Source organism: Vanacampus margaritifer, chromosome 5 (assembly GCF_051991255.1).
Source record: "Vanacampus margaritifer isolate UIUO_Vmar chromosome 5, RoL_Vmar_1.0, whole genome shotgun sequence".
In the NCBI taxonomy this organism is placed as follows: Eukaryota; Metazoa; Chordata; class Actinopteri; order Syngnathiformes; family Syngnathidae; genus Vanacampus; species Vanacampus margaritifer.
In genome coordinates, this window is record NC_135436.1 from 10,135,564 (window position 1) to 10,159,770 (window position 24,207).

At 39.5% G+C, this 24,207-nt stretch overlaps 2 protein-coding genes across 2 annotated transcripts; one reads left to right on the plus strand and one right to left on the minus strand.

Annotated features, from left to right (window-relative positions):
* Positions 1 to 279: 279 nt before the first annotated feature.
* Positions 280 to 11,031, minus strand: psmd2 (proteasome 26S subunit ubiquitin receptor, non-ATPase 2). The gene is made up of 21 exons (XM_077565666.1): positions 10,846 to 11,031; positions 10,394 to 10,450; positions 10,119 to 10,283; positions 7,731 to 7,852; positions 7,361 to 7,585; positions 7,102 to 7,260; positions 6,846 to 6,990; positions 6,445 to 6,505; positions 6,075 to 6,221; positions 5,619 to 5,725; positions 5,382 to 5,509; positions 4,713 to 4,800; positions 4,452 to 4,614; positions 3,306 to 3,407; positions 3,071 to 3,219; positions 2,917 to 3,000; positions 1,849 to 2,017; positions 1,511 to 1,605; positions 1,305 to 1,431; positions 1,071 to 1,189; positions 280 to 921 (listed from the first exon to the last, which is right to left on the minus strand). Exons 1-21 carry the CDS (start codon positions 10,966 to 10,968, stop codon positions 739 to 741), a joined length of 2,718 nt encoding a protein of 905 aa, XP_077421792.1. The 5' UTR covers positions 10,969 to 11,031; the 3' UTR covers positions 280 to 738.
* A 483-nt stretch (positions 11,032 to 11,514) lies between these two features.
* Positions 11,515 to 22,500, plus strand: prss59 (serine protease 59, putative). The gene is made up of 9 exons (XM_077565667.1): positions 11,515 to 11,765; positions 11,947 to 12,128; positions 15,777 to 16,009; positions 16,742 to 16,877; positions 17,946 to 18,060; positions 19,982 to 20,183; positions 21,258 to 21,348; positions 21,446 to 21,651; positions 21,993 to 22,500. Exons 1-9 carry the CDS (start codon positions 11,550 to 11,552, stop codon positions 22,100 to 22,102), a joined length of 1,491 nt encoding a protein of 496 aa, XP_077421793.1. The 5' UTR covers positions 11,515 to 11,549; the 3' UTR covers positions 22,103 to 22,500.
* Positions 22,501 to 24,207: the final 1,707 nt, after the last annotated feature.

Below are 24,207 nucleotides of genomic sequence, written 5' to 3' on the forward strand. Positions count from 1 at the left end.
GTCAACAATTATTTTTGACATAACCTGTGAGACGTTATATACTGTAGAGAAGTGTGTGTGCCTTTCCAAATCATATCCACTCAACTGATTACTACTCTCACACAAGTCATACTAGCTATGTAGTGGCCATGGCTGAGGTGCTTGTGTTTACCATGCATGCAGGGGTGTGTGTGGTCAGACACTAAAGGTTGGGAGAGAGGAGTTATCTGCAGCTAAAATCAAGTCTTCTGAGCTTTTTGAAAACTGCAACCTCCTGTCCCCCTTAAACAAAATGCAATATTTAAAAAAACAATGTCGCAATGTTTATTTCACAATGTGGATCCACATTTTATTTTGAACAAACCTTATAGAGTACTGTAATAGAACTTTAAAAAAAATATGACAAACAACAACTGTTGAACAGTGAGGACTAAAAGGCTGGGTGAATGTTTTGATAACTGAAACATTTACAGGAGGGCTGGGGATGGATGTTGCAGATGTTTGAATTTAAGCCAATCACTGATCTAGGGCAAACCTGTGTTGAGCGGATAAGGTCCAAGTGAACCTGTCCCATGTCACAGCAGTCCAATTAAGCCAGAGCTCCAACCATCCATTTTCAAGACAGTTGGGGCTGGCCACAGGCAAAACATACCATTGCTCTTTCCAGCAACGTGTCAAACAAGTTATAAAGATAGCAAAGAGCCATGGAGGTTCAGCCTTGAAAAGGAGGAGGAGGCTGAAGGAAGTGGGGTTGACAGTCTAAGTTTCGTAGTTAGGGTTCTTGCGAAGAATAACAAAGCCTTCCAGGATGGGTGTGACAGGTAAGTACTCCTCTGTTGCCAACTCTGCTCTCTCTCCATGTGCCAGCAAAACTGGTGTGGTGTGGGTCTGGAAACCTGTGATGGCCTTGGGTTTGCCTGCTTGGCCCACAACGTCCACAGCCTGTGGAGATGTCAGCAAAACTTCCATCACGTCATGCTTTGCCATCAACGCGCACATTTCTCCCATGTGGTAATAACACAAGTTATTTTTTAAATGATGTTATTACCCCCATGGCTACATTTTTCATATACTGTAATACAAGGCTTTACCTGACCAACTCTGACAGAAACGGGCAGCGGTCGAAGTTCCTCATCAAAGGTGACTAGCATACGTGGCTGCATGGCTGCTACCAAGCCGTAAAGAATGTAGTGAGATTTCCCCAGGATTACTGCAATGTACACAGTCACACCCAGTCAAAATTTGAATGCAAAGAAATCACTGAAGAATGATTATGAATGGTGAAGCGTGTTTGAAAGCAAAGAGTAACATCAATAACAACTCACTGTTCTTGACATCGAGGAAGGAGACAAGCACAGTGAGGAGCCCAGCCACAGCAACCTGACTCATCAACTGCCTGTCGCTATGGTAGGGACAGAGTGTGAGTGTGCCTTTACCCAGGTGAGTCAGACCCTGTCGACGTACAAACAGCGCAAAGTCAATACTGAGCCGTAGACAAGGACACGGGCTTCTTTGTGACGGCAGCACACACCTGGGCCAGTCGAACCATGAAGAGATTGTTAGGGTCTTTGGCATGATACTGTGCCAGCTGCCGCAGCATTGCAGCCAGGCGAGCGTTATTTGTTCCTGGAAAAGGAAAGTGGGGTGGGGGAAATAAGCACGTTATAAAGTGGATGGGTACTGTGTAAAGTTATGAATCGCTATAAAATATAATTTGAAAACCATACTGAAGATCATCTGACAAAAAGTGTTATGAAATATAAAATGTGAATATTTTTATGTTAATATGTATGTAAATGTTGGCTACAATAAACAGGCAGTAAATGAGTCCCACATACAACTTGATATATTTAGTAGATCCAGACTCACCACTGCCCACCATGCCCATGGCGAAGATTGAGTTGTGTGAGACCTCGGGGTCAGCATCGTGGGAAAACTTGCTGAGGGTGTCCAAAATGTTCAAACGAGGGTTGGACACAGAGATGAGAGCCAGAGCAAGAGGCACCGCTCGCCTCAGAGTGGGCTCACCATATCGCAGCTGATTTTGAGAAATGGCACAAAAAGGAAGCAGCATTTAGATCAAATATAGACACCCCACTCTTTATTCTAGTGGTGTCAAGCATACAATATATCAAGATCAGCATATAAATAAAACTCTTGAAACTATATTTGTAAGAAAACTGAATAAACTGCTTGCAAACCTCAGAAAACGCATTTTAAGACACTATCAATACAAACGTAACAAGTTTTTTTCTTTGTCGTATTTGTTGTAATATGTTAAATCTGCTGTTTGTAACAATTTGACCAAAAATAGATTTACAATAGCCTTTTTATTTGACCATTTATGACTAAAACATCTTCTAATTAGTAGATTAACACCATAACTGTTCACAGTGGGTACTCCTGCAAGCCCCTGGCCAATAGTGTTCAGAGTGGATTCAGGTTTGAATTTACCGCTGTCAGCGGATGTGATGTCATGTGTGTGCAGTTTTATTTTTCAACCACAGGTGGCAGTAGCGATTCAAAATAAAATTTTCTGCATTCAGCAGCTTTAAATGAATTCAAAATAAATACGGCCTTCACATAAAATAGAAACCCCCCACCCAAAAAAATAAAATAAAATCCTGATTTCCAACTTTAATCAAATGTTTTTCCCTACGCTTAGAGAGAAAGCTATAGTTTAGATTATTGAAAACATGTTTTGCTCCAACATTTTCTCTTTTGGAATTTGTTAAATTTTTCCTGATCCAAACAAACTTTGAAAAGATGCAAGGACTTAAAACGACATCATTCCCTACTGACCAACAACCAATTACTGAACACTCACTAATAACCTTTAAATTAAGTGCTAATGCCAAATAACTTTTGTGCCTAAAAAGGCTACAATACTCAGTTGCCAAAGAGGCTCCATGTACCACAATGAATAGTACTTCTCACCAGATGTCCAAACGTCCGCAGTGCCATTTCAGAGCCAATCTCCTCCCCCATAGCTATGAGTGCAATACCAAGAACAGCTACCCCCTAGGATGAAACAAAGTAATAATCTAGCAAATAATATCAGCAATTAAAAATGAGAATGTTATCAAGTTACCTGGTGGGAGCCCATGTCAGCTGTTTCTTTCTTATCTTTGTCTTTTTTATCTTTCTTGTCCTTGTCGTCCTCTTTTTCCTTTTCCTTGGCCTCATAGTGCTCACTGCATATGTGGAGAAGCTGCTGCACCTTCAACACATTGCCTGAACCTAGAACAGGTGATGACATAAGAGAACATCCCCTCAACAAAAGATGGGTAAACAGATGAAATCACTTTTAGTAGATGAAGACTAACCTGCATAAGCACAGATATCGACTAGCGTGTTGGCAAAGCTGCGGAAAGGTTCAGGAACAACTTGGAGAGCTGCCAGAGTTGTCTCAATGGCCTCCCCTTTACCTGTGATGGAATAATGAAAGGGAAAATAAGACAAGCGAAAAAAACTAACACAATTGTTTGAACTGACCAGTCCAAAATTGCTATTCTGGTGGTAATCCATGAAATATGTCAACACCATTTTCCAAATCCCATTTAAAGGAAACATGTCAAATGAGTTTGATACCAGATGAGAGCACAGCTTCATGATCAAAGTTTTAGTCCCGCATGTAACCCTTTATTCTTGTGCAAAGAAACAATCACAATTACGCAATGAGATCTAGTATTGTAGAAACAGTATCCAGTAAATTACAAAGAAAAATGGCATTATTAATGTCTCCAGGGCATCTATGACTAACAATTCCTGGCCGCATTTACAGGTACCCTATTTTGCGGACTGCAAGTTGTTCCAGAGTACACTGTAAGTCGCACCAGTCAGTAAGTACAGTAGAGCTTGGACCAAAAATCCTCAATCCTTAGTCATGTTGACTGTAGCCAACGAGTGCCGGTTGGAATTAAAACTTCCTCTTCTAATTATGGAAAAATAATTTATTTTTTGTTTAAAATGGCTGAAGGTGAGGGAAGAAGCAGAGCGAATGAATGTTGATGACGCATGTAAACAAACATGTAAATGATTATTTATCAAGTCCAGTAAAGAACCATAGTGCCAATCTTATTCATCGCACGATAAGCCTATGTAGTAATTATTGTGACGGGCCTAAACTGTTAATATACCAATATTTTTAATATAAAAGTTCACATCTGAATGCTACTGTGGTCAATTTCAAATTCCCATCATTTCATTTCTTACATTTGAAGTAAAACAATGTCAACTGGAACTGTAATCTTTGGTTAATGGAAATGTGGGTCATTCAAAAACACCGTTCAAAAGTAGCAATCAAAAATGCGTAATCGAACTGCTGAGAGACTCTCATCACAATCACAAAGTTATCATTACTTGTTAACGACATTTTTCAGACTAATGCACTTGGTGGTTTCCGTGTCCTGCCAAAAAACAATACCAGTGATCATTGAGCATTTTCAAAAATAGTGGTGATTGGTTGTTACCCAAGTGGTTGAGTCCTAAACCAAGAGGGAGCCAGCGAGCATATGTGTCTTTCAGCTCCTGTTCGTTCTTCTCCATGATGGTCTGCACAATGGTGGAGGTCACATCACCGTTACACGACCCCACAGCGATCATACCACACGCCAACGCGGTCACTCCAACCACCTGGATGAAAAATAAACAGAAATTTGTATACATTTTTTGCACATTCCTTCAAATGAAGAAAGATCAGCACATAAACCAATCATGCACATAAAACACACCTCCATGCTGGATTTTGAGTCTCCCATGACAGGCAGAAGCAGGGACAGAACATCTTCTCTATTGGAGCCAGCATAAGCCAGACCCAATCTGTAGTTTAAAGGAAGATGGCAGGTAACATTTAGCACACGGCTCACCCACGGGTAACAAGTAAGTCCCAAGGACCACAAGAGTAGCCCACAGGTCTTGTCTTTAAAAAAAAAAAAAAAAAAAAAACGGCTGACCAGTGACAGGGCCGTGTGAGTTTCCAGGAATGTTGTACAAGTGATCATTTTAAAAAAATTAACACTGGCAGAGATTTATAGAAATGAAGTGATGCATATCGATAGTTGCCTGTTTCCTATTGTGAGAAAAAAACTGTCTTCTCATAAATAAATATCATTATTTTTATTGTAATAATAACAACAACAACATATGGTTAAAGGCCATTTGACCAAATTTGTTATTTCAGAAGTGTGTATCAAACTGGTAGCCCTTGGCACTAATCAGTAGCCAAAAAGTTGGTGACCCCTGATTTAGCATGTATACCTTTGTGTTTAAAAACTACACTTCGAAAAAGTGATTCAAAGTTTACAGCAGCTCAAGAAGGCTATCTCAGGTTTAGGTACAGATGCCTAGAAAACTATGCAACATTCAAGTTTTTGTTTTGTTTTACATTACTCTTAACTTACCCAAAAATGGCACCTATCCTCATGGTGTTACTGTTATGGAGGACATAGTCTGAGAGCAGGGCAAGTGCTGGGTCACATTCATTTCTTACACCCGAGTTTACGATGCCACAGGCAAGGAGAGCACCAGACTGCAAAAAGGAGATGAAAAAAGGTGCAGAAGAATTAAACAAGATGAAAACTGAATATATTGTTTTCGAGACTATTGATCTTGAGGTTGTGGCATGGCGTTGACCTTACCTTTATGTAGTCCTCAGATGAGTAAAGATATTTATCAATCTGGGTTAGGCCACCATCCACATCCCACAGCAAGATCATCCCAAGAGAGGCTGCGGCGCTCAACATGCCTTGGAAAGTTCAATTCAGATAGATATGTTCAGAAATGCACGGATGCAAAAAAGATTATTAGCAGAGCTGGGCACTTCCGTCCTCGTTGACGACACCCACCTTTCTATGAGTGCCTAATGACACGAAGCCTAGAAAAAATACACGGAGTGAGCACGTTTACGTCCGTAGATCGAGGTAAATACAGACGGACTTTTTTTTTGGGGGGGGATGCTTCGCGTCATAAAGCATTTCCCCAATATACAGAAGCACTCGGCAAAAGATGGGCGTCATCAATGACGAGAAACGAAGTGCTGTGACAAAAGTGGCCAGTTCAGAATATTAGTATATATATATATATATATTGTGTACCATGATCCTTGTTCTTGTACAACCATTTGTTGCCATCATCTGTTAATAGTTTATCCTGTCCAAATGCTGCATTAACAAAGCCATTCACAAAGGAAGAGGCCAAGTTCATACGGGCTGAGTCCACCTGGGAGCCACTACCTCCAAACCCTTTAAAATAGAAAAAGAAATGTTCAGTTGACATTGATATTACAGTACATGTATTCAAAATACCTAAAAAATCATTTGTTATTGGGGGGGAAATGTAAAACTAATAGTGTAGTTCTATTTGAAGCATTTATCTAGACTGGATATGTACAATTACATTTAGTGATTATCACAAAGCCAATGTCTGACTTCCCTTTTCACATTCAGGTGTATATCCAAGGCTTACTGTTATTTTCAAGGTGTGTTTTGTAGATGTCATCTGGGACTTTGGGTTCCATGATGTCCAACTGTGGAGGTCAGGAATAGTGTTAAAAGATAATGATTAGTTAGTGTTATTACTAGTATGTTGAGAGAACCAATTAATCAAAACTATCCAAATTATGGTTGGAGCTCATGGTATGACAGAATGTATGTACAACATGCAGTCTGTAGTACACGTTTCAAATAGATTGGTTCAAAATGAGATACAAAAACAAATACAATCTTACAAAAATGTCATGGCAAAGATATGAATGGCAACAACACTGTGTCACGATTTGCACGATGAGCTGGGAAGGTTTGACGTTAACAGTCCACACGTGTGTGATGTAATTGTGCATTTCAACCCTTCACCGTTAATTTTCCTACCTCCCTGGCCAAAGCCAAGAAATTGCTGTTGAGCTGCACATTGGACATGATCTCTGTCAGGTCTTCATAATCCTCTACATCCTCATTAAGCTCCAAGAACATGCCATGGCGACCAAGCATGAAGGACATCTGCTTCTGAATAACTCTTCAAAGTAAATGCAATGGAGTTAGTGAGATTATTATATCTGCCTGTAGCAGTAATTGCTAAATGTAATGCCACGGGGCAGTTTCTTCCTCTAAGCCATTAAGTCCTCACATGTCTTTGCAGGATGTGAAGATGTTTTCTACAAGCTCCACATCATTGAGCATCAGGGCCAAACGCAGAGCCTCGGGATGACGGTTGAACTTCCTGAAGATCTTCAAGGCGCACCGCAGCAATGCAGAGTTTTCTGGCTCCGGAACATAGCTCACACAACTGGGACAGTGGTGAGCAAATTGTCAAATACTTTGTTAGTAACTCATTAAACATGCCAACGTAGCTGATTACAGTATAACAATTAATAAGCTGAACATACCTTGTGAGGTAGAGACAAACCTTGCCATAGGCATTCTCATCAATGTAGTCCTCTAGCATGTCGAGCCTCTCAATTTCCATCAACAGGTCACAAGCCTCATGCTCAGCATTGTGTGCCATGTTGTAAGGTACAATTTCCTTCACCAGCTTCAGCAACGTCTCCTGCTGGGACTTATCATTCTCTTCCACTTCCTGCCACTCTTTTGCCACCTCGCCAGCCAGGTGTCTGTGAAATATTGACAGAGGGAGAGGCACTTAATTGGTTTCTTCATGTTGTCTTCATTTGAAAACCAACTTCAATAATGACTTCCTTGAGACACATATTGCCAAGGACATTCATTTGGTGATTATATTTCATCAAAATGAAATACCTAACATATTCGTGTCCCCAGGAAGCCAGTTCTTCCTGGGAGCCCAACAGGCGATACTTGAGGCACTCCCTCTCCCCACTCATAGTCATGGCCAACACCGACACCACATCTGCACAAAAATGCTGCAAAGACAACAGTATGAGCAATTAAAAATAATTAATTGGACCAGTTAAACATACATTAGAGTTTCTCCTCCCCAGAATTTTGCAAGTTGGTTGGAAATCTAAGTAAGGCCTGGCTGGTACACACACAGATTTTTCATTTGTGAAAAATCCCACATAAAGACAGGTCAGGAATTTATAAATTTTGGTTATATCATGTGTTGTCTGCTCCGATAAAAACACAGAACACCACACACATAACAATTATGTTCGACCACCAGTCTACAATCCTGTCTTTTGAAGCAGAGCTTCCGCATGATCACGTGATCTTAAAAATCACAAAGACGAGAAGACACTTCCAAGTATACGACTTGCTTTGAAAAAACGGGGCAAAATCGGGCCATAATCAGACCAGTTGTTTTTCGACATACAGTGTTCCCACGTTTCTTGCGGGTGTTACGTTCCCAAAACTGCCCGCGATAATAGAAATCCGCGTTAATTTTATTTGTATTTATTTTCCTTTAATTATATATATTTTTTTGTTATTATTTATGTTTTTTCTTTTTGGTATGATTTTTAGTTTGTTATGAATGCTTTGTCATTTATCATATACAGTATGTTCTTTTTTCATTTAGTCATTTTTTTCAATTATTTTTTATTTATTTACTTATTATACAGCACAGTATATATATTTTTTCATTTATTCAAAATGTTTTTTCGTTCATACTATATTTTTTTCATTTATTTTATATGTTTGTACATCAACACACACTTTATACATGCACTTTTCTTGATAGGCGTTAACATGTTCTCACATACTGTATCTCTTATTTAAATACAGAAGGCCTATACACTCTGTGTTTAATCCTTTGTAGATTTTAAAATAATAATAATAACAATAAAATATAATTAAACTAATATCCAAAAGATTTTTTTGAGAAACAAAAATATAACAGCGATCGATTCTTTTTTCTCCGGGCCGGTATATTTTCCTAAAAAAAATAATTTAAAAAGTAATAAAAAAACACACACACACACACACGCACACGCACACGCACACAACAACAAAACAGCTGTTAGAAATGACACTCTTAATTTTAATGATGATACGAGGCTGAGAAATCCCTTTTGACCGGGAGGCTCGGGAGCGTTTTGCTGCTTGGTGGCCAGCACCTGCCCACGTGGGTCTATTCGTCTGGCGGTATCAGCACGACAAGTTGGTCGGCAGTCAATCCGCAGCGCATACGCAGCTGGTGTAATAAGAACGAGCTGGAAATGGAAACAAATCGGCGGAGCGGATCCGCAATGCACACGCATGCGGTGTAATCTAGAGGTGAGCCATGGGGCGGTGAAAGACGCACGCTGGAGCATTCTAGGGCAAGAAATTGGGAAACTGTCGGGCCTCTATCTCCAGCTCGCGAACGCGACGGGCCATACGGTTGGAAAAATCTTGTCAAGACGAATCCATGGATGCCCGTATGTCCTCAATAGGAGGAAGGGCTGGGGAGATATAGCCGGCCAAAGACCTCCAGAATTTTGAAAAGATAAGAAGCTGGTGATGGTTCCCAGCCCATCTCGGGTAAAAATTTGCAGTTTGTCGGCCCTTTATCTCCGGGATGCAGGACACCAAGGATTTTCAAACTGCCACGACTTGTACCAGGCGGGACACGTAAACCCATACACGTAAACCCATTTTGACCAAGACCGTATCACTGCGGTGCTCCCGAAACTCCACCGAGCGCTTGTGGCCGGCGGGCCCGCGTGAACCGTGGGGCGGGTGGTGGATGCATGACGCGCTGAGCCGTCAACGGGCACGAGTGCATGTTTCGGGGCGAACAATCTTCATTTTAATGATGAAGATATGAGGCAGGACACGTAAACCCATTTTGACCGTGGACCGCATTGCTGCAGTGCCCTCGAAACTCCACTTGAGCACTGTGGCCAGCGCGGGCCTGCGTGAACCGTGGGGCAGGTGGCAGGCGGCGCGCGTGCATACATTGTAAACACAAACTAACCAAAAAGCACGCTGTAAAAAATCCGAGAAACAGCGAGGTCGCGAAAGATGAACCCGCGAGTAACGATGGAACACTGTATTGCCATCTTGCTTTTTATCCTAAAGAACATTGAGTTTATGCTTGCCATATGAAAGGTGCTGTACAAATAAAATGAACATTGACATTGATTGTCTTTATGTACGTACCCAGCCGGCCTGAAGACTACCAGAAATATGATAGGTCTTGGTGTATGTCACCCTGTGTAATGAAATACATCAATGTCAATGCCATACCTTGTTTTGCCCAGGAGCCATGCCTTCAAAGATGTCTTTAAGCTTGCCATAATGTGGGCGCAAAAATTTTAGAGGCTTGGGTACTGATGTCATGGAGGTGGTTGAAGAGCGAATCTGCCTGCGCAGCTCTTCCAATGCAGGACGGTACAACGCTGTGTCCTTCTCCTGCAAAATTGTGAGTAAACGATAGTTTAGGGTTGCATGAGTCTAGTCGAGGGTTATACTCAAATGCACTGTATAAAATTCGAATATTCAAATAATGAAATAATACTTACGCCCAGTCTCTCCACCATCATCTCCAAATCCTCTTGTAACTGCTTATCTTCCTCAGACTAAAAAAAATAAGATGGAGACAGACCTGATGTAAAATAATGCAAGTCAATACTAATGTTTTTTAATTTGTAATCGTTAATTTAATTGCACATTATTATGAAAGTTGACCGTTAGCACGATATGCTAAAATTAGCTTATCGGCTAGCAAGTGTCGACGAAATAGGTTAACCCATGGAAATTGCCTGCGTGACCAGTATAAAGCGCCCACAATAAACTTTCATATCAGACTTTATCGTCCAACAAATAACAACAACACATGTGTTATTTATACACGTGTGTTTAGAATGACAAGCACTCTGGCCTGCTCAGCCATGTTGTCAAAGTGGCAGTGACATGGCAAAATAAGCCGGCAGACTCAGTTAGCTTTAATCATCAAGCACATAGCAGTATTCACCAATTCTTGCTCCTCTTTCTTCTCTTTATCCTTTCCTGCAGGCTGTGAGTCCTTTTCTTTGTTCTTTTCATTCTCATCAGATTTTCCGGCCACCTTCTTCTCTTTGTTTTTGGAGTCCTCCATGGTTGCAAGCTCCGAAAACCTACTACCGATAGCAAAATGATCTATGGGAAACCGGAAGCGTTTCTTCTTTGAGGTACAGATATTCTTTCAAGTAATTTCATTACTGTCCCTATTGGTGGGGAATATTATTACCGCTTACCGTGTATACTTCAAAGACTGCAGTAAAACATATAGTTTCAATGTTTGCGTTAAAATCTTGGACGTTTTCAGTTCACAAAAATGCAACTATTTGCATGACAGGCAACAGCATTGTATACAATTAATTCTCTACATATTTCATAGGTTTAGTTTAAAAGTACATAACCATTATACGTTAATGTTAGTTTGGTTTGGTTTGTTTTCATCGTTGCGTAGGTAGTAAAATGTTTTCAAAATTGGTCGATGTAATCTGTGTCTGCATGTTGCTGGTTTTACGGCGTCAGTCAAATAAAACTAAGGATATAGATGATTAATAAATAGCATTTCTTTGAAAATACTGTAATCGAACGTCTTGTAATTATTTGCAAATTTCGTGTCCTCCTACATTCGTCGAGGATCTTAAAGTAACAAAAGCGGTCATATGACCACATACGGACAATCACATGCTCGGTGCTGTGGTTTATGTCAACATGGTTTCGCCGAATAACATATTTGTTGTTTGTAAATTTACTTTTCTTTTTGCTGTCTTTGTGGTTGGAGAGGGACGATTGAAGGGTTTTGGTCGTTTTTTTGAATTGGAGCGACATGTGTCCGACGAACAATGGTTCATACAAAAACTAGATCACTTCAATGGAGCAGACGGCAGAGTGTGGAAGCAGGTACATTCGGTTGTTTTTCCTTGATAATATATTTCGAAAACAATATTCCATCGGATAACACTTTAGACTTTACAGTTGTAGAGTAAAATGAAAGTAAAGTTGATTGTAAAGTCTACAGATGCAATGAATCAAGTACAATTTTACTGCAGTTAGATTACTCAATCTCCCTTTGCTCTCCCAGAGGTACTTTGTAAATGATGCCTTCTACAAGCCGGATGGGCCGGTGTTTCTTATGATCGGTGGAGAAGGTCCAGCCAATCCAGCATGGATGCAACATGGTACATGGCTCACCTATGCAGAGAAAGTGGGAGCCATTTGCTTCATGTTAGAACATCGCTTCTATGGAAAGAGTCACCCAACAGTGTATGTGTACCCCCCCCCCCCCCTGTAGATATTGGATATAAAAAGCAGGATTTAAAAGGGTTTTATATTCAATAAATTTAAGAGAAAAAATAGGATTAGCTAAAATACTTCCTTTTCATTTTTCTTTCAAATTTGGTCCTAAATTTGTGTGCTACATCTAGTGGTCGACAGTGGAATTTGAGTTACAAACTGTTACAAAATACTGTATACTAAATATCGGGATTGCAAACCTGTCATTTGTGATGGAGTTGGGATTACTATACTGATCCAAGTGTAGCTATCGTGGGACATCTGCTCCCTAGGTGCTAAAGCAGAAACAGAGGTCAAATTTTGTACATGTGTGTACATGACAAAAAAAGAAAAGATTGCCTTACATCATTTTCTTTCATTATCTTTCTTTTTGGAGAGCTCAGTATTGTTCATTCGGTAATTTTACCGATTTGACATGTCATCATCATTGCTCTCCTTTTTTTATATATATATATATATATATTTTGTATTTTTATTTTTTTTTGTATGTGGGTGAATATGTGTACGTGCGTGCATTCATTAGTTCACCTAAAACATATAAAAAAATATAAAAATCCCATACCGTTTCCCTAAACCGAACACTTCCAGCCAGAGTCGTGAGGCCGTCAGGAAACCCGAGAAAGGACCAAAGAAAAGAAAGGATTGTGAAATCCAGCACCGACCAGACACCACCCACCAGGCCACCAACCAGAGTCCTTCACCAACCCCAGAGACATCTAAATTTCAACAAATCAGGGAGACCTCAAGAGACCAAAGGAGAGACTGAGGAAAGGAAGGAAGGACAGACGAAGCGAAGTGAGATCCACATACACCAGCCCCCACCGATTCAATGACCTGAGGAAGATTGTGTCTGAGTTTCGATAGATGCTGGTGTGGTGGATCTGGCGTGCATGAAAATCTCCACCAAAGAGGGGAGCCGTCAACCCCGGAGAGAGAGAGCAAGCACAAGCACAGACCGCGGCAACGCCAAAGGACGACCCCCGGGCCCCGCAGGGGCCACCGGCCGGAGAGCAAACCCAGGAGCAGGAGCGCCCCCCACCCCAACGCGGCCCGTGCCCCCAACCCAACGCAGCAGGACGAGGCACTGCAGGTCCGCCAGGAACCCCACCAGCCCACAACCCCCGCTCCCCCCACGACCCCTCCGCCGCCCATCCACCCCAACCCAGCCCCAATCCTTCTTTCCTGGCGTATGGCTAATGCAAGTGGCTCAATAAATATTGCAAATAATACACGGGACAGTCGGCATCACTGTCTTGTGCCTCTCTGTAGAGTAAAACTCTGAGATATAATCCCATTAGTAGTAACTGTAGCTTTAGGAGAATCATATAATACTGACACCCAGTGGATAAAGGATTTCCCAAAGCCAAATTTATTTAAAACAGCAAAGAGGAAGGACCAGTTAACTTTGTCGAAAGCTTTTTCTGCATCCAATGATATAATAACTGCCTTTTTATCATGCCGCTGTGACATGCTAATAAGGTTAAAGAGCCAAAGGACGACCCCCGGGCCCCGCAGGGGCCACCGGCCGGAGAGCAAACCCAGGAGCAGGATCGCCCCCCACCCCAACGCGGCCCGTGCCCCCAACCCAACGCAGCAGGACGAAGCACTGCAGGTCCGCCAGTAACCCCACCGGCCCACAACCCCCGCTCCCCTCACGACCCCTCCGCCCCCCATCCACCCCAACCCAGCCCCAATCCTTCTTTCCTGGCGTATGGCTAATGCAAGTGGCTCAATAAATATTGCAAATAATAAAGGGGACAGTGGGCATCACTGTCTAGTGCCTCTCTGTAGAGTAAAACTCTGAGATATAATCCCATTAGTAGTAACTGTAGCTTTAGGAGAATCATATAATACTGACACCCAGTGGATAAAGGATTTCCCAAAGCCAAATTTATTTAAAACAGCAAAGAGGAAGGACCAGTTAACTTTGTCGAAAGCTTTTTCTGCATCCAATGATATAATAACTGCCTTTTTATCATGCCGCTGTGACATGCTAATAAGGTTAAAGAGCCAAAGGACGACCCCCGGGCCCCGCAGGGGCCACCGGCCGGAGAGCAAACCCAGGAGCAGGAGCGCCCCCCACCCCAACGCGGCCCGTGCCCCCAACCCAACGCAGCAGGACGAAGCACTGCAGGTCCGCCAGTAACCCCACCGGCCCACAACCCCCGCTCCCCTCACGACCCCTCCGCCCCCCATCCACCCCAACCCAGCCCCAATCCTTCTTTCCTGGCGTATGGCTAATGCAAGTGGCTCAATAAATATTGCAAATAATAAAGGGGACAGTGGGCATCACTGTCTAGTGCCTCTCTGTAGAGTAAAACTCTGAGATATAATCCCATTAGTAGTAACTGTAGCTTTAGGAGAATCATATAATACTGACACCCAGTGGATAAAGGATTTCCCAAAGCCAAATTTATTTAAAACAGCAAAGAGGAAGGACCAGTTAACTTTGTCGAAAGCTTTTTCTGCATCCAATGATATAATAACTGCCTTTTTATCATGCCACTGTGACATGCTAATAAGGTTAAAGAGCCTCCTAATATTATTAGTAGAGTGACGATCTTTAATAAAGCCAGTTTGGTCGCTATGAATGATTGTCGAGATTACTGTTTCTAGTCTAGATGTGAAAGCCTTAGTGATAATTTTGATATCAGTGTTAATTAATGAAATCGGACGGTAACTTGATGGAAGGGTGGGGTCTTTTTCTGGTTTTAATAAAAGTTTAATTGCTGCTGTATTCATGTGTGGGCGTATGTAACCATTAGTTTTGATTTCTGTTACTACTCTTAAGAATAGTGGAGCAAGCATTAACCAGAAGTGCTTAAAAAATATAGCCGGATAACCATCCGGGCCAGGTGCTTTGCCATTAGGCATACTATCTAGAGCATTGTACAACTCGTTTATAGTGAGTGGCGCATCTAACATATCTTTATATTCAGTAGTTAACTGAGGTATATTTAAGCTACTGAGGAATGCCTCAATATGCTCAGGGTTAGGCTTGTTAGTTTCTGAGTATAGGTTACGATAATAGTTGTAAAAAATTTGATTAATTTCTTCTGGTGATTGTGTGCATTCACCAGTTGTCCCTTTAATAGCCGTTATAAGAGATGTTTCCCGATTGCGTTGAAGTTGGTTTGCAAGAAATTTACCTGATTTGTTATTATATTCAAAGTTGTATCTCAATTGTTGTATTATAAACTCTGTCTTTTTAGTTAGCATATTGTCTAACTGTATTTTTGTATTTTGTAAGTCAGTTCATATTTGGTTATTTGGGCTTATTGCGTACTCATCCGTCAGCTGTTTAATTTTATCTTCCAAGTCTTTTTCTAATTTTTGATCCTGTTTCTTTTTATAAGATGAATATGATATAATTTTACCTCTAATTACTGCTTTCCCAGCTTCCCGGAGAAGAGATGGTGATAGGTCTGGAGAGTCATTTATTTCCAAAAAGTCTGCCCACTCTTTTCTTATAATTTTGTCAAACTCTGCGTCGTTTAGCAGTGAGATGTTAAAACGCCATGTTGGTGGTGGTTTAAAGGTATAATCAACTTGTAGGGAAAAGGAGACTAACTTCTAACTTACTGATGCTTATTGCCAGTATGTGTTCTTTCCATTCAGTGACCTGAGCACAGAGAACCTGAGGTTCCTCAGTAGCCGCCAGGCTTTGGCCGACTTGGCCCACTTTCGTACTGTGATGGCTGAGACCCAAGGATTGGTCAACAAGAAGTGGGTGGCCTTCGGGGGGTCATATCCTGGTTCTTTAGCAGCATGGTTCAGGCTGAAGTATCCTCATCTGGTGCATGCCTCTGTGGCCACCAGTGCACCAATTCATGCCACAGTCAACTTTCCAGGTACAGTACAATGCAACATAGTACTGTATTAGCGCATAAAGAAATATATATATATATATATGAAACAACAACTTGGTGCATATAGAAGGTGACCCATGCCAGGATGAATGTATTTTATGTCAATGTAGGTTGTTGTTTTTTGTGTGTGTTTGTGTAATACAATACAATAGTACGTAATAATGTATTTTTTTTTAAATGTAAAATAAAATAAGCCAAAGAGGTCGCAGATGTATAGGGCCTTTGAAAAGTTTATTGCATTTATTTCAAGAAAATGTCAGACAAAGCACACAGAGTGTACATTGTAAACAGGTCTTATCTCTATTCCACCTATGTCAACACAACAGTGCCAAAAAGTGTTTTGTTTGCTTTGTTTGTTTGTTCAAACAACACAGCAACATAATGCAGCTAGTCAGTATTATTACCACAGATACAACCTACTAAATATTACATTTGAGTGGTTCTTTTCTGAGTCACAGGTTTTTGTCAAGGAAAAATTGTTTTATTCTCAATCGGGGGAAACACATCATAATTTTTTTTTTCAAGTATAATTTTTTTTCAAGCATCAAAGCCATACTTCATGTGTGGTTCTGTGGATTAATTGCTGCCTTTGTTGTTTGACTCTGAAAGCACAATGGTCCGATGCCTTGACTTCAGTTTTGGTATGTTATGTTCCTTTTTTAGCTGTCCTGTTTTTTTAATTTCCGCCTCGGTTTGTCTCCATGTTTTAACCAGAGTACTTGGAGGTTGTGGGGCGCTCACTGGCTTCAGAGGACACTGACTGTCCTCTCGTAGTAAAAAAGGCTTCAGATACCCTATTAGAGCGACTCAGTGACCCTGCAACCTATGACAACATCACCAAAGACTTCAAGTATAGTGCATATCATTTCTTTGTAGTCACGTCAAGGTCATATTGTTCCATGCTTCTTCTTTTTTTTTTTTATCAAATGCAATCATGCCGTGTACTAATGACTTGCAAGACCTGTACAGGAAAAAAAAGGCTCTTATAAGACTGTTCAATTTGAAATTACATCATCCATTTAAAAACAGCTTGCTGCCAAATAATGCAACTTTTTGCCTCATTGCTTCAAGATATCATTTATCTACAACCAGTTCCACACAAAGATAGAATTTGTTACAATTAATTAACTCATATGCTCCCAAAAACGTATAAATATGTTCTATTTTAAATGTTTTAAGTGTCCAAAAGATGTATTTATACGTTTTTTTTATGGTAGAGTATACAGTAGGCTTTGATGCAGCCTCTCAACAGCAGCAAACAAGTGAAGCAATGGTAGTAATTACCAAAACGGCAAGCAGGTGGCAGCAGAGTATAAGACCAGGGCCATCTTGCAAATAAGCTCATTTACCCACAGTTCTAAACAGATTTGTGAATCATGATGAAACTTAGCTATATTCTTATGCTAATGGATGCAAAACGGAAACAGATAGAAATATACTATATTTTCCTGACGAAAGAAGAGACTCCAATCCAAAGTTTTTCTAGCAATAGAACACAATATTCTGTGGGCCTTGCAAAATCAGTCAAAATTCAGTTAAACAGCCAGGAGCGAAGGAGATAGCTTCAGTGAAAATGGCTGGGAGAGAATGAGTTAATCAATTATGTCTTCCTAAAAGTAAGTGTATTTTGTGGGACAAATGAAAACTACAGTTATCGGATGTCTTTGGTTGTATTTTCTATTTTTGTACAGTATATATTGTCATTAAGTTCTTACAGTGACTGTTCAGCAATGATGATTCCCATTAATGGCTTTTAACTTCAAAAGCTGGTCTAATAATCCTGATAACCTGTCTTTGTATCGGTGCCGTCTTGACCACAGTGAGCATTTTTTATTTAGTGACACTCAAAACATTTGAAGTTACTCTAATCTTGCCCTTGTTTTTATTCTCCTCCCGTTTCCTTTTTTCCCCCATCCAGCTTGTGTTCCAAACTAGAGGTTCAGACAGAGACAGACTCTGCCTATTTCCTGGAAATGCTTGCTGGCAACTTCATGGATGTGGTCCAGTATAATGAAGACAACAGGGGTTTTGAGGTAGGCAATAATAGACACATTGTATTTTAGGCCAAAATACTGTCTGTCTGTATCAGAAGTATTGTTCTCAAACAAAGTTAAGAAGACACAACTGCAGGGCATGTTTGTTTTATCTAAGGGCAGCAAATAAATTTTAATCCTTACAACAAACATGGTGCTTTTCAAAATTAGGGGGAAAAAACCTTTACAATTACATGTTCACTCACTGTTTTACTGTAAAAAAAAAAAAAAAACTAAAGTAGCACATGGTAATTTTTGTTTTGAAAGTGAAAATTGATGATTTATACACAAATAATTGTGACAAAATGTCCTTAGCAAATTGCCAAGTTTTAAACAACCCACGGGAATGTATTGTTGATACAAACAGGAGTCAGATTTAACTTAACCAGAATAGTCATATTAGTTGCTTTCCTGAGATCTGACTGCTAGTAAGTAATGAGTGGGTTGCTTTTTAAGATGTTTACTGACACAAGTGTATTACAGTTAGTCCTACAGTTTACTTATTACCCAGAATGGAAGAGCAATGCGGGGGAGAATGTTGTATTGGGTATTGCAACATCATTTTAGTATGTGCAAAACAGCTGAGTCCCTCGTCAGGTGTTTCCTGGTAATGCAATTGGTTACTCTGGGTACTGGCTTACAACGCAGCTATTTCATTGAAATGAGATATACCACGTGTATACAATATACAGCATACTTATGAATTTTTATATTTTAAAATGTGTACACACACACACATACGTGTATGTGTTAGTGCTGTCAACGTTAAAGTGTTAACTCACTGATTAGTCACAAAAAAATATATTGCATGAATCATGTATTAACACAGATTAATTACACTTTTAATCATGACCACAGACGATCCTTTAGCTTGACAGCGGATGGTTACGTTAAAGGTAGCATAGGTTGTGTTTGAGTAATATGGCATGACTACATGCATTAAAGTAAAGCATTTAATTAATGTTTGCGTATGACATTCAGAATATGTGTTCATGTCAAAACATGGGGGCCCTCTTTTATTTATTTATTTATTTGTTATGGAAAATAATTATTTAGCGTGTAGGCTATTAACATACGTTTATACTGTTTTGTGGACACCTGTATTTTCTTTAACAATGGGCTTTTCACTTCTTGTACATGAAGCAATATCGAAATTACCTTGACTGATAAGTTTGCTCAGAACAGACTCAGGGTTTTTCCTGTTTACAAAATTCAGAGGTGGCCACCTCCACCTTATTTGCTCGCCACCTCCAGTCTGAGTGACTGATAATGAATGAATGCTTTAACATGATAATAATAGTCATATTCTTTTTGGAACTATTATTCTTATTATTGAAACATGGAATTATTATATGGAATTATTACATGTTGCCTGTAAAAAATGAAGGATTAAGGATGTTCGATACCACTTTTCTCCCGACCGATACGCAACTCTTGAGTACAGTAGTCACCGCTACTGATACCAAATACCGATACCACTAGTAAATGAAATTCCCCACCCATAAATGACAGATAATTTTAAAGAAAGACCTTTATATCCCAATATTTTTTCCTTAAAATTGCATGACATTCATTAATGGCAACTTTGTATTTATGTAATTTCTTGTCCCTCATTGCAAAACGACCGCAGGAGGGCTGATAATGGTATTGGTCACGGCCGTGAGTACCGATACCTTAAAATAAGACTGGTATTGGCACCGAGGATTGGGGATTTGGTCCTGAGAAAACCCATGCAATCGCAGAGATTACATGGAAAGTTGACACAAATGTTCCGCTGGAGATTGAACCCGATATCTTGACTGTGAGCTGGACATAATAACTAACCATTATGTAAATTATGACCTTAAGAAAAACTTAGTGGCAAAGTATTTAATCTTTGATTGGTTGTTTGTTTTGTTTTGTTTTGTTGTTTTGCCTATAGGGTGTTGTGGGCACCAACATCACAATCAAGGTGCTATGTGGGGTGATGGCAGACACATCACTCGGAGACCCGTATGCCCGATATGCCGCTGTGGCCCACCTCATGATGGACACCTTTTCAATGAAATGTCTGGACGTCAGCTTCAACAACAATCTGAGAGACATGACTAATACATCCTGGGATGGGCCAGCCGCAGGAGGAGGTGTGAATGAGTGTTTGTCCCATGGGAAAAAGTAATTTCATGTCTGTAAATATAGGTTTTCCGTTTTGGTTTGGTATGTTCATAATGAAAACTGTATTTTGCTGTTGTATAAACAATTTCAATTGACCTTTTATATTTTTGGCTATTAGGTGAGGTGGCATGTTTTTGTCGAAAGCAGAGGACTAGTAGTGACACAGAATAAATGATGTCATGCTGAAAAGTTCCAAAATAGCAGAAAAGATGACTGAAATGCGAGCTTGGGAAACCAGAAAATGAGAGTTTAAAGCTGGTTTTGAACAATGAAGTCTAAATGTTTTGACCATGTCACTGTGCTGTATTTTTACCCACTGAAAACACTATAATATTGTTAACAATCAGAGCATGCAGGAGCGCTGCTAGGATATTTTTGGATTTATCCCAAAAATGTCTCTTTAGTGCTCTTCAGCGGAGGGATCCGCAAAAGCATTTTCAGCAGAGCCTACCAAGGCCGAAACGCTTTGGCAATTTTTAATCAACTGGACATGTGGCAATAAGGGCTTTTTACCTGGAACACCTTTTGAGTGCCTCAGTTTTCTCTCTCTTTTGACCATAATATTGTTATTATATTTTACTCTTTAGGTATAGTGCTTGATTTTTAGATTTCTCTTAAACAGAAAGAGTAAAAATTGGCAAATACAGTGAAAAGTTTATTATATTTTTATGTTTACCACAGCAAATCAAAAGCATTTCTTCTTTCCACGTTTGAAGCAGTAATACTGTAAACCAGGCGGTTGTTTTGGTTCCCAGCCTCACTTTCATGAGTGGGAGAGCTGGGATCATCACAACAGGAAGTGGTCTCTTAAAAAAACATGCATCTGCATAAAATACCCGTACTAGCCTCATTTTACTTGAAACTTGTTTCCTCTTGAGGTCTAAAAACCTCAATGTCACAGCTTGTGTGGAAATAACTCTTTATTCTGACCTGTTGTGTTTAGTGTGAGCTACTCTGCTGTGTTGTCTGTCTCTTTAGTTCCCATCAATCAAGTGAATGTGGCAGTAGATGTGAGTAAACTGTGTGTGTGTGTGTGTCACCAGGGAGACAGTGGGTCTACCAGACCTGCACTGAATTTGGATTTTATCAAAGCACTGATTCTCCCAACCAGCCGTTTGCTGGCTTCCCTCTGGAGTGAGTAAACACATTTGAAAGGCGGTTCAGGTTTTAATGTATTCATTTGTTTAACTTATGAATAATTTTCTGATTCAAATGTAATCTTGCCACCAAGGTATCACGTGAAACAGTGTGCAGACTTCTACAATATTAGTGCTGAGCAACTTGCAGAGGCTGTGGCTGAGACCAATGAGTATTATGGTAGCTACGATGTCCACGGCGCCACCAGAATAGTTTTCCCTAATGGGTCCATTGACCCCTGGCATGCACTGGGCATCACACAAGACATCAGGGCTGACCTTCCGGCTGTTTTCATCAAAGGTGAGTAAAAGAATAGTGCTTGTATGGAAACCCCTGCCAAAGTAAAATATGTGGTTAGGTTTCGTGCTTAAATGATCCCAAAACAAATTCTGATATCCAGTAACACCAATGATAATAGTATTAATTACAGTATCAACTTAGTGTTAATAAGCATTTCCAATTGCAATCCTTCAACAAATTACGCCTCCCCGCATATGCATGATTTGTTTGCAGTATAATAACCTTACCAAAGCTAAACAATCTTGTTAAAATAAAACTTTTTTTTTCGTGTTGGTTTTTGTTGTCTTAACTAATATTTACTGCCACTGCCGTCTGTCCCTTATTGTTTTTATGTAATTCAGGAACAGCCCACTGTGCCAACATGTACCCTGCCAGCTCAGAGGATCTTCTCCAACTAACACTTGCCAGAGATCAAATCTTCTTACATCTGCAACAATGGTTGACTCAATAGATGTCATCATCTCCAAATCGCATGTGTACTTATGACACTGCTTTTTAAATTAACCACTGCTTGAAAACACATTATTTGCAATCAAAGTTTTTTTTTAATTATTATTTTGTGAGATAAAATGGACTGATAATTAAAGATATTTTTATGCACTGTATAATAATTGTGTATTTTCACATTTTTAATGCTTCAAATATTTTGCTGTGTTACTTTTACACTTGGCGTTAGTGTTGCTTTTCTGATAGACCATGAATGTATAGGTCCTAATGACTATCGAGCATTTGCCAGACTGATATTAGGACAGACATTTTAGTCCATTCAATGGTTCGATACCAATTGACTATCATTTCAGGAAATGGATCATAATGTCTCTGAAATTATTAAATTCCACCTCAGACATATTGCACTTCAAGTCTTCTTTTTATTCATTTGTCATGTAACAAATTAAAAATTTGTAATTTTCACATAATTTATCTTTCAATATACTTCATAAGCACATGCATTCAAATCTTAGCATTCAGCTAATAGCATTCAGCTTTTCAGCATTCCCACACAATTTCTGCAGAAATTGCACTTGTCTAGTTAAACTAACACGTTTGGGGAGGGAGCAAGAGGACTCCAAGAGCGAAGGTAAAAGTACAGGAAGAACAAGAAAATGCAATATTTAACTTATACACTGCCATTGACGGCTATAGACGTCAAACATTCATTTGAACTATTTATATTAATTTAACGTTTTTTCCCACTTTTGTTAACAAAAGTATGAAAACATAGATTTTTTTTTGCATTAGAACAAATATAAAATTTGTGATTAATCGTGAATTAACTAGTGAAGTCATGCGATTAATTACGTTTTAAAATTGTTATCGCCCGACGCCCTAAATTTTTAATAATCTTTTCTTTAAAAAAAAAAAACACATTAAAAATGACAAAATAAATGTTTAAAAAAAAAGCTCATTAAAAATTAGGGGCATCAGGCGATTAAAATTTGTAATCGTAATTAATCGCATGACTTCACTAGTTAACTCACGACAGAAATTTTATATCTGTTCTAAATGTACAAAAAATATATATTAAAACAATTCTAGGTTTTCATACTCTTGATAACAAAAATGGAAAAAATGTTAAACTCATAAAAATAGTTCAAATTATTTTTTGACGTCTATAGCTGACAATGGCAGTAAATGAGTTAAATCTTCGGAAAGATTTGGCTTTCTGCTACATGTGCATATTTGGCTATCATGCACACGTTCAGTCTTGGTAGTTAGATAGGAACGTGGGATTTAAGAACTATGATTCAAGTCTTTATTTCAGGATCACAGCTGTCTCAGTCATATGCCTTTGAAACACACACTGACAAAATAGTCTATAACCACTTCCTCTATTGTTTATTTTCACAAGTCACATCTTAACATCCCAGCTGCACATGCAACCCTATTTCATAACCATACATACATGCTCAAAAAGACCACCCATCCCCACAACACTGTATCCACTATATTGTAGTATAATACTGTGCTGTAATGGTTGAGTCAAGACTGTTGACAGTGATTTATAAAAACATTAAAATACAACCATAATAACGTCAGTGTTGACCAAATGTTCCTTTTTTTCCTGCTACACAAAATGGTGCGTTTGGGATCTTGAATTACGCCTGATTTATTCAGTCGCGGAAATACCATTATTATTATTTTTTAAACAAACATATTATGCCCTTGAGCCTTGAGCATGAATTTAGTTGACACTAAAAATATTTTTCCAATGTGTAATTCCTATCTTGTTGTAAAAGTTTATTTTAAAGGGATATTTGACTCATTTAGTCATTTTACGATACGATACGATACAATATACTTTTATTTTCCCCGTGGGGAACTTTTTCCAGCTGCAGTTTACAGTAAAGAGAAAACAACAGAATAGAAAGAGATAAAATTAAAATTAAATAAATAAGAAGTGCAGCAATAAGTAGAAGACTTCCCAGAAGTCTTCACAGGAGTATACATGTGTAGAGAAGTACATTGCACACACCCATATACACACACACTCCTATATACAGTATGTATATACACACACATGAGTATGTACACAACATTGCACCATATATCTTATTG